We start from the raw sequence: 18,523 nt of genomic DNA on the forward strand, positions 1-18,523 counted from the left end.
TTGGAACTGAAACTGCAAACATTTTGCTACCACCATTATTATTATTAATTATTGGGGTGTGAATCCCAAGGATCCCGCAATACCGTCATAATCTTCATATTTCTCGGGTCATATTGCAGTACAGTTGCAGCCTCTTTAATATGCAGAAATACGGAAAGTATTACAGAACATCAAGACTTATTAAACTGCAATAAGGCTTTCATATGGCATCTCTTAAAAATTGCATTTTTCATATCAGGCTTTTGTTTCTCTTTAATGCTGTTAAAGGTGAAATGAATCCAGGCTCTCGGTGAGTATGCAGAATGAGACGTCTTTAGTTTGCGCAACCGTACTACAATAACTTCAGAATGCTCTCAAATAACTGAAAGCATTTAACAACAAATGCTAATTAAAGCATTGATGCTTGGCTTGCTTCAGAGTGGCGATTCTGTATTATAATGAAAAATTAGTGTAAGATGATAATAATAATAATATATTCTTTTGATTGAATTCTTTCTCTAATAATGAAACTAAATAAAGTCTAACTGGTCTAAAGTGTCAGTTTGTGTCTATTTGTTGAAGTGGACCAACTTTAAAAAAAACTAAAAAAAAATAAAAAAAACTTAGTAGTATAACATAATGATATCTCTGATATGATCTTAGCACTGATGCGTTTTGGTGAGAGGGATTCACAAACTCCCGAGATGAGTCCGCAGACATCTGTCTTAAGAGCTCAACTTCTGTCAACTCTATCTTCTTAATTCATGCTATCTCTCCGTCTCTCTGCTTTGCTTAATTTTGTGTCTTTCTTGTGATTGTAGACGGGCAGCTTTGGATCATTAGTCATGCTTGAGATCTTCCTGTTCATCATGGGTGATCCCAACTACCTGTACATATCAGATGCAATCACACTTTCATTGATTCACAAAACACACCAATCCACAAAGTGAATGAAAAGAGCACCTTTAAGTCAGTGTGGTGTGCGAGACCCGGCGTGTCGTTCTGCAGCAGATTAAGCTTCCGATTCGGATGCAGAGCTGGATTGTGGGATTACAGCTCTCACATTTTGGAGCAGACTGTCTTCATCTGCAGTGTCAGTCTGGTGAAGGACAGTCCTGCTGTCACAGTCCCCAAAAATGATTTTTACAAATTGGTCTGCAACATGAGGCCTATAGGAAGTTCTTTTTGTCTTGGGCTGTGTTTGAAATCAGCCCCTAAAACTTTAATAGGGCACTATTTGAGGGGACAGACATTTGGTGTCTGAAACCATAGTGGACGTTATCGAGTGTACTCATTTAATCCCATAATGCACCACAGTTAGTAAACTAGTTTTTGTTAATACAATAAAGTTAGTAAGTTGGCATGAGCCACTACAGTAATTTAAAAATATACAAAATTACACAGTGAAATTAAAGTGGCATTTTGGGGTTACTGAAACTACAGTTACCATGGTAAATACATAATACTAACATGAACTGTTAATGAAACATATGGCAACTGCTCCTGATGAATTGAATAAACATAGCTGCATCCAAAAGTCTTTCCAGTTTACACATGACGTACCAGTTATGTTATTTATTGGTACTTTTTGGTAATTCCATGACTTAATAATTGACAACATAACTAATTTCTTTTTTACATTTTATTTAGAATGAGTTGATACTATACAGCGCACGACAACGCATTTGGACATGAAAATGAAGAGTGCACGCTATAGAACAGTATAATGTCTGACAGGACAGGAAAATTCGCTTTACTGAGGTGAGAGACTTTTTATGTCGTAACAAGTTACAAAAATAACATTTGAATAATGCACTAGCATATAGCCTGACAACATCTCATATGACCGCAGATACTGAATCGGGACTATGTGTTTTTCACATGCACTCTTTACTTAAATTGCGTCTGACAGAAGTGTCAACATCAAAATAAAAGTCTTGCATCTGAAAAAACTGAATTTTACGTTTGTTTCTTTGACTGCACAGTCCACGACCCACTCAAAACGGTCTTGCTACCCACCAGTTGAGAAACACTAGGCTGGAGAATACCCATAATGCACTGTCAGAGTTGCGCCGAAGGAATTCCCACATCTCGCCAAACGATGGCGCCCGAAGATAATTTTATCTTCCATTTTATAAACTGCTGGTCCAATGTGGGTACAGTGTAATATACAAGTATAAATTCCTTTTTAATTGTTTATTAAATTGTTTAATTAAGGTTTGTACATAGTTTCCATGAAAGAGGGTTGGGGTTTGGTTGGAGCAAAACTCTTGAAGGCCAGAGTTTGAGAACCCCTGGTTTGAAGGGTTGGTTCAACCCATTTACTCACCCTCATGTTGTGCCAAACTTATAAGTCTTCCATTCATCTTTGAAACAGAAATGTAGGTATATTTAATGATTTCTGTCAAAAGTCTATTCACCCAAAACGTTCAACAATTCAAAAAGTTCATAAATATATAGTAAAAGTAATCCTTATGAAATGAATTAAGCAAATCAAGTTATTTCCAAGTCTTCTGAAGAGACATGAATGCTTTATATGATAAACCAATTTAATTTAGGCTTTTAATCAACATGCATACACAGAGCACATCAAACCACTCTGTTAATATGGATTGCTTTTACAATATCTTTATAAACTTGGTGTCAAATTTTTGTTTGCATGGACTTTCCAATCTCTCAGGACCGAAATCTCTCAGGTTTCATTAAAAATATCTTACATTTTATTTTGAAGATGAATAGAAGTCTTATGACTTTGAAACGACATGAGTGTGAGTAAATGATGACAGAATTGAAATTTTTGGGTGAGCTATCCCTTTAATCGAGAAAAGATCGGAGTATGATGTTTTTTATGAGAATTAATGAGAAGCTTTGCACCCCGTCACTCTGAGGGTGATTCAAGGCTGGTGCCTTTTATATTTTTGGGATTTTGCCACTTTTATTTTTAGAAGTAGTCGAGAGTGCATAGGAAGCCATGAAATATCCTGAATTAGCACGTCTGGCTAGGCCACTTCTGCAACACATTTCTCTGTTTTAAAGGCCCTTGTTTCCTATTAAAAAAGGAAGTTGTGTTGAAAGATATTAAAGAACTTTTTTCTGAGTTGCCACTAACTTTTAGTTTGTCAGACTCTTAAACCATGATTTGCTACTTGCTATTGCTATAAGGTAGATGGTAATATGAGGAGGGACGTGTTCATTCTAGAAAGCATGTGATTGGACAAAAAGTTTGACATGGCCATGAGTTCGAGACGAGACTTCACCTAAAATAGTCTGTCAGTTACTCCCCTTCATGTGGTTCCCAAACTGTTTGGTAACCAGACAACAATTTTGTTCCAGAAAAGAAAAACTGTTAATTTTAAAAGTGTGATTGACTTTTTATGAGTACACTAGCATTTAGCTTTAAAGCAAACATGGCCCACAAAAGTTGTTTGATTTTCTTTGGGTCATTTATGTTAAGTTTTAATCTTTCTTTGTGCGTTTTAATGCAAGTTTCAGCAGTATTGGAGCAAAAAGAAGTCACTTTGGTGACTTTTTTTTTTCGACAAACAAAAAAGGTGAGACAGAAATGCTCTTACAATGGAGTTATGTGGGTCAGTTGATGTATTTGTCCCATAGACTTCCATTGCAAGTCCTTTCTGTGCGTTTTATTCTTTGCTTTCACAAAAAGGGAAGGGTTGAGATTTTTTTTTTCTTTCATAATTGATAACAGATGCTGCCCATAGACCTTAACTCATATTAAAGCCATAATATCCCTCCAAAATATTGTTTTCATATGTGTTACAGTGACAGCTCTGCTCTTAATGAATGTCTTGCAGGAGAGTAAACAGTGTGTGTGTGTGTGTGCTTGTATGTGCTGAAATGAGGCAAAAGTGCTAATGAAAGCACAGGGGTCATCAGCAGTGGGCTTTAAGATAATTACCAGTGTTCACAAGGGGAATAGCCGTGTGTGTGTTTGTGTGTTTGTGTGTTTTGGATGTAAGGGTTTGCGTCATACCTCTGTAAATCTAAATCTCTCATTCTTTGATGTCTTTTCTCTATCTTTCTTTCTCGCTCTCTCAGGATGTATGCTTCATCTTGTTCATCATTTATCTACTCTGATGCCTTTTCTTCTCATCCACAGTCTCTCGCTCTCCTCCCTAATCCAACTCTTCCTCAGTCGCTCCTTCTACACCTCCCCCATTCTCTTCTTCAGTCTTCAGATCCCTTCATCATTTCCCATTGTTCTTCCTGACTGACCATCTGTCTCTATCCATCTCTGTTTGTCATTCTGTCTCTCTCTCTCTCTCTGTCTTTATGTTGGTTTTTAGTTTTCCCCCCTTATGTAGCCTACAATATGAACTATCTGTGTCTTTCGATTTTTATGAAATGTAGGCGAGTGTAAGAGCTGAAGATGACAGGAGTGGCAGGATGGAGGGATATAAAGAGACGAGTGCTGAGATTCCTCTCTATGTGTGCAGCGGCTTCCTGAATGAGTCTCGCCTCAATATTTATTAACTTGGAAATGAAATATTAATAATGGTGGACAATCCCATCTCACAGATATAAAAAAAAAAATATTTCACAGGGGGGATTTGGAATTATTTCACAGTAATTAAAATGGAAAAACTCACGGTAAAGACTAATTCATCTCGTTATAAGGGAATTTATCAGAATTTTTATAGTTGTGATTTCCAGATCTGGAAAAGTCACGAAAAGTAATAAAATATTTAATCGGCTAAATATTGCTCCTCCTAAATGTTTTAGAAAACTTCATCCAGAGATCATGAGCAACTAGAAAATAAAAATATATTAATTTATAAAATGTGTAGTTTTGCAGTTTCATTAAAGTGGAGATTTTTTTTTTGTAAGATTTTAAACATTCTATCAGACAAATAATGCATTTACCAAATTGCATTGCTAAGCTGATTAGTTTTAATATACATTGATGAATAATTATCTTTTCAGAAACGTAACAGGGTGGTAAGTTTTAGTTTAAGTTGACGTTATAAACCTCTCAAGGTCATGAAACTAAAAGGTCCTGCTTATAAAGACAATCTGATGCTGATATATCTATACCCTTTTTAAATATAGAATATCATAGTAACAGTGTTGATTTTTTTTAAAAGATCATCCCCTACTGACAGTCATATAACAAGACAAATTGGGGAAAAAAATCTTTTTTAATAACAGTTAACTTTAACAAGGAGAAGTTGGTCAAATTGATGAAAGAAAACAACATGAAATGATTTTTGTTTGTTGGTATGTTAAACAAATGAAAGTTTCCAGCTATTTATAATTAGTTTTTTTTAGTTTTTTTTCAGCTTTATAATCCCCCATTTAGTGGATTCACCCATATCATAATTCACATAATCATTTATTAAGATGCGAGTGTGGTCTTGCCTATACTGTGAATATTTTTTTTTACTTTGATCGTCCCTGTGAACTTGAACATTTTTAAAAGACGGACTGAAAGCACTCTCTTCTTCACAGTATGATTTCTTTTATTTTTGTGTGTGCTTGCTTTGTTATTGTGTGATCTTGCCGTTGTTTGCATGCGTGTGTGTGTGTTCAGTATTGAGAGATGGGCTACATTTTGCTGACTAAGTAAGTTAGCAGTGGAGCTGCTGTGTATGATGTTTTATTAATCTGCTCTGGAAAGAGAGAGACGACGAGGGCAACTTTTAACTGTTTTTTTTTTCTTCTTATTTTTCACTCAGACTTAGATCAGGGTGGTGTTCTTATAAAGTCTGACTTCGCAGAATGTCATGATGGAATGTTTAAAGCGCTTTCTGTTGGTGCAGAAGTCCAGTGAGGTCAGATGATCTGGTTGAAGTGCCTGGTGTTTAGGGAACATTTTTTAAATACAATTACAGAAAATGCTTGACTTATTTACATTAATGTGCTTACTATGGGAAAACCAGAACAATGGGCTTGTAATTTTGTTAAAGCACTTATATACTTTTTTCCACATCGATATTTGTGTTATTTGAGCTGTTGTCTAAATTGTAGTGTCAATATTTTAGCAGCGTGGGACGTATAATAAGGCACTTACAGTGGAAACACAGAGGTCAAGGCAGTAAACATTACAATACAAAAGTGTTTTACTACTGTTCTTCAAACCTCTGGTTTTTTCATCATAATAAAGTATATTTATAATGCAATGCTAATCGACAGACTTTATCACTCTATAGAATACTATACAATAATATATTGTCTGCCATATTCCATGATGAGAAGCCACATCAGCTTACAAAAAGAAGTTATTTCAAACACTCAACTGACGTTATGAAGTGAGTTTGGAGTAAAAACATGTTATTATATGTCTTTTGTAGGACAACAGGTTTATAAATGCTTTGCATTACAAGTTTAGGAAGATGTTTGACGCCTGTTGCTCTTTCAAATGCACGTTATAAGAAATTCAAGCTCGCAGTGCTTTCAGAGTTTGAGCAGCATTTACTACTGAACACAGAGCTGCTCTTCACTAACAAGCTTTGCATATATTTATTTAATAAATAAATAAATAAAAATAAAAAAATCACATCCTTTGCAATTTCATAATCGCAGTAAGCTAAATTGCGATTTAGGTTTAATTTTGATTCAACATGCAGCCCTGGCCACGTAAAATGACAGCTTTAAAAACATGTAACATTAAAAATGTATATATATATGTATATATGTATATGTGTGTATATGTGTGTGTGTGTGTGTGTGTGTGTATATATATATATATATATATATATATATATATATCGTGGTGCATGATGTTGGTGTTTTCTCAATGATTTAATTAGATGCTCCTCATTCCTCTCTTGAACACGTCCACATTCCCTTCTGCACCCTCCCCCCCTAAATAAATTATTTTTCATTTTCTCTATTCCCTCCTTTGCCTTTGTGAAATGCTTATCTAGAAACAGCTTTTGTAGACTCTATACGATACATTTTGTATAAAGGTGCTTTGAAATGCAGCTCACAGATTTGAGTTCCATTGTGCTTTTCTCTCTTCTCTCCTGAACATCATCCCCACACCCCCCCCCACACACACAACGTGTCCTGTCCAGCATGTTTAACTATGTGCCTGGGGATCAGCGTGTTCCTGTCACTGATCTAATGGAGTTCACCTGAAACCAACACAGACTCTCTCTTTTCTTGAAAGCCCTTTTCCTTTCTGCTCTTTTCCCATCTTTTTTCCATACCTTCCATGTATCCAGAGCAGTTTTGCATAGTCATGAAGGTGGAGGCAGGGGGCAGTAGAGATAGTCATTGATTAAATCTAGAGCTAGGAGTGAGTAATGTATAACATTGCTCTTGGGGAGTTGGTCTAGGGGGCTTCTCTGATTGGTCAGCAGGATGTTACACATTCTTCAGTCTGATTGGACACACATCTGAAGACAGCAAACGCCTCTAAATCATGTTGCTAGTGGTGCTTGAGAAAGCTACTATTGCTCATATTTGAAAAGAGTACCCACTAACACTAGATATTGAACTCGGGTGCATGCCTGGTCCTGGAACATTTTATGCTAAGAACATGAATGATCTTGTGTTGTGTGAATTTCTTTGTTTTTTATTTCTTTTTTTTTGTGGCGAGTTGAGCCTCCAAGGACCATTTTTCTACTTAGACAGTTGGATACAATCACACACTCTCCAAAGTCAGACATGATTTAAGAAAAAATAAAATAAAAAATGGCATGAATTATATTTTATTGATATTTTGTTTTTTAAATGTTTTCTCAGAATATCATTACTTGATATTCCCAATCATTTAGTCCCCTTAAGCCCCCCCTACCCATTTTAACAATCGACTGCAAGCTCATATTCTGTCGATCTGCCTCCATTTATTAAACAGTTAATGTCTATAACTAAGTCCGTGTCCTACATCCACACTATATATGTCACAGTACTGAAGAAAAGATCTGTTGCTATTTCCATTTCATCTCGACTTTAAAGTCGACTTTAAACCCGTTCACACCAATGATGAAAACTGTAACTACAAAGTTTTAATAATGTCTCTAATTCTATGAGAATATCCACACCATATCCGAATATCCGAAGTCCACACCACAGATATAATGAGAAGGACACAGAGAAGCAAAATCATCTGAATCACTTTTTTGAATGGTTGTGGATTGGATCGTTGGATGGTTGTGGTTTGCTATTGCTGTGATCTCATGTGAGTGACAGGATGTCCCGCCCTCGCGCCCGTAAACACGTCATCAGAGAAAAGATGTCGAGATGCAAGAGGGAGGGGAAGTAATTTTGATTAGACATTAGGACGACACATCAATTTATTTATTTATTTTTAAACAAGAATTGTTTGTCCATTTTGATTTCATGGTGACTTTAAATGACATGTATAGCTGCAGCAGGCTTTTAAACAATGTTATTGTCCGCTGATGTGGACTCATAGTTATCATTATAGTTATTTTTATAGTTGGCGTTCTTGGTGTGAATAGGGCCTTTACACTCAGGACACCTAGTAACCACCCAGGAGACCTTAGCAAATTCGTAGGAACGCCCCAGAAACTACATACAGCAACTTTGCACCACTCCTATATGCCTCAGAAAATGTATGAATATTTTAGTTATGTAAGAGTTATTAAATGGAAGTTTCAACCTTATTTGCTACTTGGTATCAGAATAAACCTTGAAAAACTAGAAGTGGGATGAAGCAAGCCAGGAAGTAAATGAACCAAATGGATTAGCTGATCATCCAATCGGAGACAGACTTGTCCTTGTACTGTAAGCTTTAGTATCAGATGTTTCTATATGTAGTCTTTTATAGCAGGAGTGTTTTTCAAAGGGAATGCTGCTCCACTGAGGTTTGCTGCTCAAAGCTGGGCTTATCTGCTCCCAGGTGTTGGACCTGTGGTGTTTGAGGTCCACAGGTCTTCTCTGGATGTAGGCAGGGGTTAACGAGACAGGGTTTTACACCAGCTCAGCTCATGCAAGTCTAACTCCTACGCACCGCCACAGGCAACACACACACACACACACACACACACACACACACACACACACACACACACACACACACACACACAGACAGTCTCACGCTGAGAGGGAAACTCTCACCTCACCAAAGTGTCCATGCAGACAGACTTTTCCGTCTGCAGAGCTGTGAGTCACAGACATGAGGTAGAAAGAAAGAGCTTGTGTGTCTGTGTGTGCGCGCCTTCCTACAAACAGAGCTTGAAATATGCCGTTTCTGTGTGACTTTAGAATTGGTGGTGTTCAATAATTACTTTATATTTACATTATTTGATATAATACTTTATTTCCTTTTCACTAACTAAAAAGGAATTCAATGTAACATTAAAGGGGTGGTATAATGCCCCTTTTTGCAAGATGTAAAATAAGAGTGTGTATGTGAAGTTTTAGCTCTAAATACCCCACAGATAATTTTTTTATAGCATGTTAAAATTGTCCCTTTTTGAGGGTGAGCAAAAACGTGGTGTTTTGTGGGTGTCCCTTTAAATGCAAATGAGCTGCTGCTCCCCGCACAGAGGGCGGAGCTTCAAGAGCTTGGGTGTTAGCAAATCCTATTACCTCTTCTCAACATGGACCCACCCCCTTTGTTGTGTGTTCCCGGAGGCAGGGTTTATGTAAATTTTAGGGTTAGTGATGTCACTAACCTGATAGGAAGCTTGTGTAGTCCCTACCAGCCGTTTGTTGTAGTCCTTAAAAAATGATTTCTTTAAAAGCAAAAATCTCCCTTTGCTTTGAACTTTGAGCATCGTAACTTTGCAGATTTTGTTTATGCTCAAACAGCAACATTACTACACACTTACTAAAGTTAAAAAGTTAAATCATAATCAAACACCCCTTTAATTTCTTGATTTTTGTACATGTAGCATGGTATTATTAGCAGAAGAATGTTTTAAGTATTATGGCATTACCATATGTGACCCTGGATGACAAAAACCAGTCACATTTTATGAAATTGAGATACATAATCGGAAAGCTGAATAAGCTGAAATAAGCTTTGACGTATGGTTTGTTATGATGGGACAATATTTGGCCGAGATACAACTATTTGAAAATCTGGATCTGATGGACCTGGACCTGAAAACATTGAGAAAATCGCCTTTAAAGTTGTCCATTTATGTTCGTGATTGTGCTGCATTCACTCACAAAAATGTTTTATATATTTACGGTAGGAAATTTACAAAATATCTTCATGGAACATGATCTTTACTTAATATCCTAATGATTTTTGGCATAAAAGAAAAATCGATAATTTTGACCCATACAATGTATTGTTGGCTATTGCCACAAATATACCCGTGCAACTTATGACTGGTTTTGTGATCCAGGGTCACACTCACATATGTTACTCATAGTGAAATTATGATATTTTTCGCTACCTTTGGAAATTTATGTAAATACCATAATCATCAGTCACTACGGTACTTTTTGTAAGGTGTCATTATATAATCATTAAATATTTATAATTTAATTATATATTTTTAATATTTACATAATATATTTTCAGAGATTCTTTTTATAGTACAAATAAAAAAATTGCTACTGGCTACATAAAAAGAAGCCATTTAAAACCAAGCAGAAGCCTTTGTCAACTGGTTGCAAACTGACAGTCGATGTAATTAATGAATCAGTGACTGGTTCTCCTATTATGGCCACCTTCACTTACTTGCTTTTCAGCAAATCAGTTACAGCTTCTGGGCGAATGTTAAGTCAACTAATTATCATTCCTAATTCTTTGGAATACCATGTGAATGTTTAAATCTGTATATATATAGTGTGTGTGTGTGTATATATATGTATATATATATATATATATATATATATATATATATATATATATATATATATATATATATATATATATATATATATATATATATTATAATATTAAAGCACCATGGTATTACCATTGGTTACTGCCAGCTTTTGAAAAATATTTTAAAGGAACAATGACTTTAACAATGAATTGATAATACTTAACATGCTATACTTGAGAAGTGTAGCTCTTTAGCAGTTCTGAGAAAATAGACAACTCTCCTCTTCTCTCATGCTGGGCAGAGCTCTGGTGACATTAACATTCTGATGCCTTAACATCTCTGATGAATGTTCCAACTGCTGCGTGTCTCTCTCTCTCTCTCACTCACTCACTCACTCACTCACACACACACACACACACACACACACACACACACACACACACACACACACACACACACACACACACACACACACACACACACACACACACACACACACACACACACACACACACACACACACACACACACACACACACACACACGGTCACTTGTATACGATGCATCGGCAGAACAATCCTCCTTCACCCTCATTCATGCTCACACAGACATTGCATTTCCGTGCCTGTGACAAGAAGTTTTTTGCCGCCTTTCTGAGGAGAGCTCACTTCTCCTGCCTCCTGCAGGGAACACCAGCCTATTTATAGATCAAGGGTTAGCAGGGTGGAGAGAGAGAGAGAGAACAGAGAGAGCAAGAGATGTGGAGAAAAGAGAGAAGGGTGAGAAAATGCTGCAATTATGAAGCAAGTGTTGCACCGAGCCCTTGTGCGTGATGGAGAATGTGACGGTGAATGGCAGCACTTTATCATTTATTTACACAACACGGGTCATTCTCTTCCCTCGTCACAGATTTTGACCTGTTTTGAGCGAGACTGGACCCTTTTATATCATAATGCTGTTGAAATTACTATTATTTCTGTTACTATTATTTGCAACCTTTTTAATTCGGTAATGCGCATATTTCTAGGTAAAGAATGATATTCAATGGATTTTATTTTTTTTTTAAATGGGACTTGATCATAAATAGTCATTTATATATAGCTGGTGGTTGAAAAATAAGAGCGACCCTAAAAAGTCATTTTAGAGGCAGAGCAAGTTATATTTTGATGAAATATATTTTGATTCCCATATATTTTGATGAAACATTAAATATATATTTCTTTGGCATAACATGCACTGTAAAACCTGGTTTAAATGGGGTTTCAATGTTGTCTTGAACACAGTGTCCAGTGTTGTAGTCCTCGAGTCTGGACTTAATCTTGACCATATTTTCATAGTCTTGGTCTTGTCATGGACCCTTGAGCTTTTGGAGCATTCGGTCTTGACTTGTTTTGTGGTCTCTGTGCCGAGATTGTGTGACCAGAGCACACTGTGTGTGCATTGCAGAGGTTTGCGTGACACTGACGCGAAACTAGGCTTCATTTGCCTCCTTTAATTCTAAAACCGGTATGACTTTCTTCTGTGGAACATAATGTTTAAGAATGCTTCAACTGTTTTTGTCCATACAGTGAAAGTCAGTGGAGTCCAAAACAACATAGGACATGGAACATTGAATTTTTATTTCCATAAGACTTCTATAAGTGACCTCTGTTATAATTGGCTAACCTTTTAATAACAAAGTTCTCACTGTTGTTCATCAAGGTTTGTCATGTTACTGAATTCTAAATAGGCATTGATATGTAAGCGCCGTGGTTGGTCATATGCTAATAAGCTTATGGTTTAGGCATCAATACCATGAAAATTTGTGAATGTCAGATTTTTTGCAGCAGTTTCAGTAAGTGGTTCATGATGAATATGTGTACATGGTTAAAAAAGAACAGGGAAAGAGCAAGAAAAATCCTGTTTTTAATAATACATACTCTTTGTTGTAAATGTAACTACTAGGAGCTTTGTGCTGGTGCTTGAGGATGTGTGCTGAGCTGATGGTTATCAGTGGTGCTGATTCTGCTCACCATCATACAGGTTGTAAAATCCCAGAGGAAGTTGACACAACGCAGAGGAGGACAGTAATGTAATGTTAATACTGTCTGGTGTGTAACAGTGTGGCCTCCATTACATAGAATACACGAAGGCCTGAGAGTATGAATCTCCACGCTTGTAGTTGCGTGCTTTTGTTGAGTAATGTGTTTTGACATAACTCATATTCTCTCAAACCTCAGGACTAATGTGACGTTTAAGGAATCAGACATTTGTGGTATGCAAAATGGCGTTATATTATTCCCATGCAATAATGAGCTTTTTTCCTCTTTTCTCTTCCTTTTTCCTATGTCTCATGTCCTTTCTCCATCTCTCTCCTGTCTGCAGTGAGTGACAGCTGCTTCAGAAACCTTGCTGAGGACCGCAGTGGAATCAACCTCAAAGATCTTGTCCATGACCCATCCTTGTAAGTGATTCACACACAAACACATTGGCTTTGTACAATACTACTGCCCATGCATCAAGTCAAGTTCATCATAGGACATTTCCGGACAGGTTTCCCATTTCTTGTCTTTCTGTGCTGAATGGATGGATGTCCTTCTTAAAGATAAAGGCCTTGTCCCAAATTCTGCACTTGATATGTATTTGCGATCTTGTGGACATGTGATTGCTGTCACTTGAGCATGTTTGTGATGTCCACGAGACCATAGTGTAGCCCTCTTTACAGTCTTTATGTGCCCTTGAATGCGGCCTTATGCTGAGCCCACACTGATGCGGACTACTACGCAATGGTCCAGACCAATGTGTGGATTTGGAGGAAGACTGCAAGTGTTTGTGATGTCCACGAAACCATAGAAGAATTGTTCTTCTATAGAATTGTTTTTTTAATAACATTTTGTTAAATGGCCAACATAGTTTAAAAGAATTCGGGTCTTCTCGGGTCCATTAGGAAAAAGCTAAAATTACCCGTGACCTGAGGCCACTAATACCGAATTCGACCCGTGTGCGAGGCACTCGTCAAAGTCTTGGACCTGAACCCGCTAGAGTCGGACCTCGGGTTTTCGGATTCAAGTGAACCCGTGAAGACCTCTACTTTACAGTCCCTTTGTGCCCTTGAATGTGGCCTTATGTCGAGCCCACACTGATAAGGACTACTACCCAACGACCCAGACCAATGTTTGGACTTAGAAGACTGCGAGTGTTTACAGTATTTGGTGCAAGACCCAAGAATCCATCCCTGACAAAGAAGGATAGCAGCTGCAATTTCTTACTTAGTCTGTCTGCGTTACCTTTCATGCATTGCAAACTTCATTGATTCTGTAAATCGACCAAATTTGAAGCAAAGCTTCTATACAATTTCTAGGAATTGAGGTGCACAGACTTTTATCAGTTTTCCAGGAAGCAAGATTTTCTTGACAGGGTATCAAGCTGATATAATAAATGCTTCTGAGTAACAGCTTATTGCTGGGTTTGCCTTAGTTTGTTAGTTTTATGGCATCAGATCTTTGAAAGATATTTAAGATTTTTGTTTGAGACTAGCAAGTAAGTAAGATTCTTGAGCATCCTTAACTCTTATTTGGCCCTTGTCCCTTGTCTGAATGAAATCGAATGCAGAGGTTTCTAAATAAGTAAGAACTTGTCCTTTCTAAATGGCCTAGGTAGGAAGTTTTTGGACAGAATACGCTTCAAACTGGACCAGACTTTGTCGGTGGTCAAAAATCTGGGTCCATAAGATGAACTAATATATAAACAGGACTTATCTTATTTCCTGTAATTTGTGTAGACTGTAAGCAGTTAGTGAAATTGTCTATTATAGTGTTGATTACATCAGAGGTGTTTCTACTTTTTACTATGTGCATATGAGATGCTAAAGTAGCATATTTGCTTTCTTCAGTCATGTGTCAAAGGCCATGAAAAAATGACCATATGCATAATAGGTGTAGTGATGACTCTTCACTTAATTCGGCCTCTCGAATGTCAGCTACTTCTTGTATAACTTCAGCGGAGACCTCTCGAGCTTTGAGAAACCTTCTCCTACTTTAACAGACTTTCAGCAAGAAGAAGAGCTCATTGTCCTTCCACCTCTGTAGAAATGCTGCCTTCTCTAGGCATAATTCGAATGTTGGAAGGCCTCAAGGCACATCCAAATCCAATGTTCACTAACAACCTGTCTAAAAAGATGCACCAATCTGTTGATTTCTGGAGTGCCTTTGAAAGACTAGTTTCCTTGGGAGGTACTTTATTTCAGAAAACGCTACCTGTTATGTCATTAAAAGAAGCTGCTTTTGGTTTCAGAAAGCAAGTATACAATGCCCCATTTTAATAATTGATATATCTGTGGTTATTGGTATTGTGCTGTTATGGGTAAAGAGGATTGAGCAGTAGGGTCATCATAGATGGATCAGGAATTAAAGGAACTCCAATTGTTCGAAGACTACATTGTACCAGAACCTGCAATGCCTGTCCACCTCTGTTTCTACTTTAGCATCAAAAACCAAAGCTTTGTACCGAGCAAATCTTTGTACCCCGACAAGGTCAGTGGAGCGACAGAGACAGCAGGATGTAGGTCTCTGAAAGGTGTCAGAGAGGAAGAGAAGCATGGAGTGCCGCCAGAAGGTAGAGATACTTCAGAGAGTATTGATGGATAATGAATGTGTGTGTTGTCTGTTGACTGGTGAGCTCCATCTCCAGTGCTCTGTCAGCTCAGGTGAATTGATTCATTGGAAGAGCTGTCAGTTTTACTAACGAGGTGTGGTAAAAATAGAGCTGAATTAATCATAGTGGGGGACACGCGTGGCTCATCGTCCTCTGGATAGAGATGATTCTGACGGCTTCACCTACAGAGAGGTGAACATGCAGACGTTTGAGAGAGGGACTGCTGAGCACTCACCTGAGAAACAGAATTGGACGTGTCTTCACCTGAGAGAAGAAAAGTGTCACCAAGGTTATAGTTCCTTATGAAACCGGCTTTTATTTGCAACGGGCCTGCAGACAGTTATTTATTAACTCGCCAGAGTGGTCTGTTTATTAGTTTTTGTTAAATCAATGACAGTAGAGAGGAGACTGGAAATTGGGAGGGATGGGACCATATTTGAACCTGCATCACCTGCAAAAGCACCTATGTCTGCCTGTTCTGTATTTTCGGTGGGTTCAAGTAGGACATCCAATTCACTACATGACGTACTGTATCCAAATCAGGTAACTGCACAAACAAGTCTAGAATATCTGTGCCTAACGCAAGTTGCAGAGTTCTTAGTGCTCCATTGTAAAGGCTACTTTACTGGGTCTCTTCTCACTAAAACTTTTTTAACTTCCCGTTTACCGCAGACGTGTTTAGCGCAATGCTAACTGCACTAGGTAAACGTAAAAGTAAACTCCTCTATGATCACCAAAATGACTTATTTAAATGGTATTTCCTTGAAAAAAATTCTCCATGCCTTAAAATAGTTTGAATGCAACTCTACAACCTTGCCTCATTTAGTATACGTGGTTCTATGAATATGCAAATTAGCCCTGCCTCCACTCACTCACTCCAGCTCAGATCCACTCGTTGGCGATCACACGTTGACGTGATTGGTTACAAGGTAGTTTTTGACGACAGAAACACCAGCGATTTCAAACCGCATTTTTAAAGACTGTCTTTGGTTCGCTGCAGTTTTAAGGAGAAAATACTCAGCAATGGTGCTGACTTTTGCACATGGTTTGTCTTAAAGAATATTAAAAACACCACATAGACATATAAACAACATAAAAACTTGATTTTCACCACACATTTAATACATATATAATTACATTAAGTACTCATTGTAATATTGATCTAGCTTACTGCAGTGTGCAACAAGTGTCTCATACCAGCCACCAAGCGAACGCACAGAGTAACATTAACATAACTTTCAACACACTTAAATGTATTTTTAGTATGATTGTATGACTGCATTACCCCACAATTTTATTTTGTCATATAAACTGGCCCGCAGGAGTAATAATTCAGCACTTGTGGCTATTTCATTAGAATTAAATAAAATAAAATAATGTGAAATGTAAGTGATCAAATGTAACTGTAACAAACAAGTTCAGGAAAGAAGGAGGTGTGTCGTGCAGTTGTCTCTCATTAGCATTCGCTCCACCGTCCTCGTTCTGCTATTGGTCCCGCCCTGCTTCATACCAGTAACGTTAATGAAACTTTAATACATTATGTCATCCATGAACATGATTTCTGCCTGAGTCCCGTCGGATTGAAGACGACAACTCCCATGATTCCACGCTCATTCAAGCTATTTCCTTGTTATTGTTTTAAATAAGCAACCACATACTGTGCCCTTAATTGCAGATGGTAATTGAATAACATGGTGTTTTATGCTCTGAAATACTGTGTAAAAGAGGTTCAACTGGTTAGTAAATTCATCCCTATATATTCCAAATCCTTGTCTGCTTAGTTGAGCATGGGTGGCTATTCGTGGCATCCATGTACTGCACCACAGAGATTTTAAAGTTGAAAATAGTGTGTGATGACTTTATTCAGGGTTCATTCAGGTTGAAACCTCAACTAAATCAGCACACAAAGACACACGTTAACACACTGATTTGGGTTTGACAGACTGTGCTGCCCAACCCACGTACACATTCATTTATAAAGCCACAATCGAACAGTTTCGTCCAGATTCAGTAGACGCTTCAGTTAAATTCAGCATTCTTCGCTTTCCTTTGTTCGCGTATGTGCATGTGTGTACTCACTTACACAAACAAAATACCCAGGTTGAAATCCCAAACTCATCTCCGTCTTAAAGCACCTCTTTCCAAACCCCCAATCTTCACACACCAGCGGTTTCCCTGGCAACCGGATTAAAGAGCTCTGCATCTTTGTGTTCAGCATATTCTTCTTTTAGTCTCTGCTCTCTCTCTGTCTCTCCTTCCTCTCCCTCTCTCTTTCTTTCTTTTTCTCTATTTCTTGCTCTTTTATGGGCATTACACCATAGTAGTTAGATGGACTGATAGAGGTGATTCAAGAGAGAAGGTAGATGCAAAACAACAACGTGAAAGAGCCCCAAATATACAAATAAGCTCCAGAAAACCAGTCCTGAGCAATTCTGAAAAAGGAATGTCTGAAAAATCTTTCCCATTTGTCCTGGTTTTAGCCTCTTTAGTTGGACACGTAGCTCTGCGGTCCATGTCCATGTCAAGACGTGGTGCTCACGCAGACGATACAAGTTTGAGTCTGACTTGCATCATCTCCCGCGCTGTTTCCTTAATAGCTTCCTGTTTAATATTTAAAGAGCTTTAAACTGTTTAATTGGTCATTGTATCCGGCAACTGATTTCAACTTAGCTGTGGTAGTCTGCGTCTTGTATCACTTTTCTTCTCACGTAATGACATAATTTAAACTTAAATGAACATGAAACATTAATTTGTCTATTTATATAATCAATTATTTATATATAATCATGCTCTAAGCTGGATAATGTACAAGTTTGTTTGTCGAAATCAAAAATGGTAAGTGTGCTTGCATCTGTGTCTGAGCTGCCTGTCTCTATATTGCGAGCTGCAGTACTAGAAGCAGCCACTAGTGTGTGCTGCACTTCAGTATTTGAACATGGTTTGCTCAAAAGTTTTGAGTGCAAATTTACGTTTTTATAGGAGGCTTGTACTTGAAACCTAGCTATTGTGTTAATCCACCTGTTTTGTGGCCTAAAACAGCACTGTCAAAATTTGATCCTTAGTGAGCCGTCACCCCTGTGAATGCAGAAGTGAATAAAACAGCAAGAGCCCTGTGAAAGAAAGAAATTTCTTCTTTAACTGTCATTCTGGTTGTGGGTGGAGTGTGTGGGGATGTATTCTGACAGCTTTCTGGTACC

The 18,523-nt window shown here is 37.7% G+C and overlaps 1 protein-coding gene across 21 annotated transcripts in view; it reads left to right on the forward strand.

Annotated features, from left to right (window-relative positions):
• The window catches only part of gphna (gephyrin a), an 80,898-nt gene that overhangs the window by 11,997 nt on the left and 50,378 nt on the right, over window positions 1-18,523 (forward strand). For all 21 annotated transcript variants that reach the window (XM_084097734.1, XM_084097749.1, XM_084097752.1 and 18 more), the window contains exon 2: window positions 13,059-13,137. In XM_084097734.1, coding sequence (XP_083953860.1) covers window positions 13,059-13,137 — 79 coding nt within the window. The remainder of the gene's footprint in view (window positions 1-13,058; window positions 13,138-18,523) is intronic.

This window comes from Abramis brama (genome assembly GCF_963993115.1).
Source record: "Abramis brama genome assembly, chromosome: 21".
In the NCBI taxonomy this organism is placed as follows: domain Eukaryota; kingdom Metazoa; phylum Chordata; class Actinopteri; order Cypriniformes; family Leuciscidae; genus Abramis; species Abramis brama.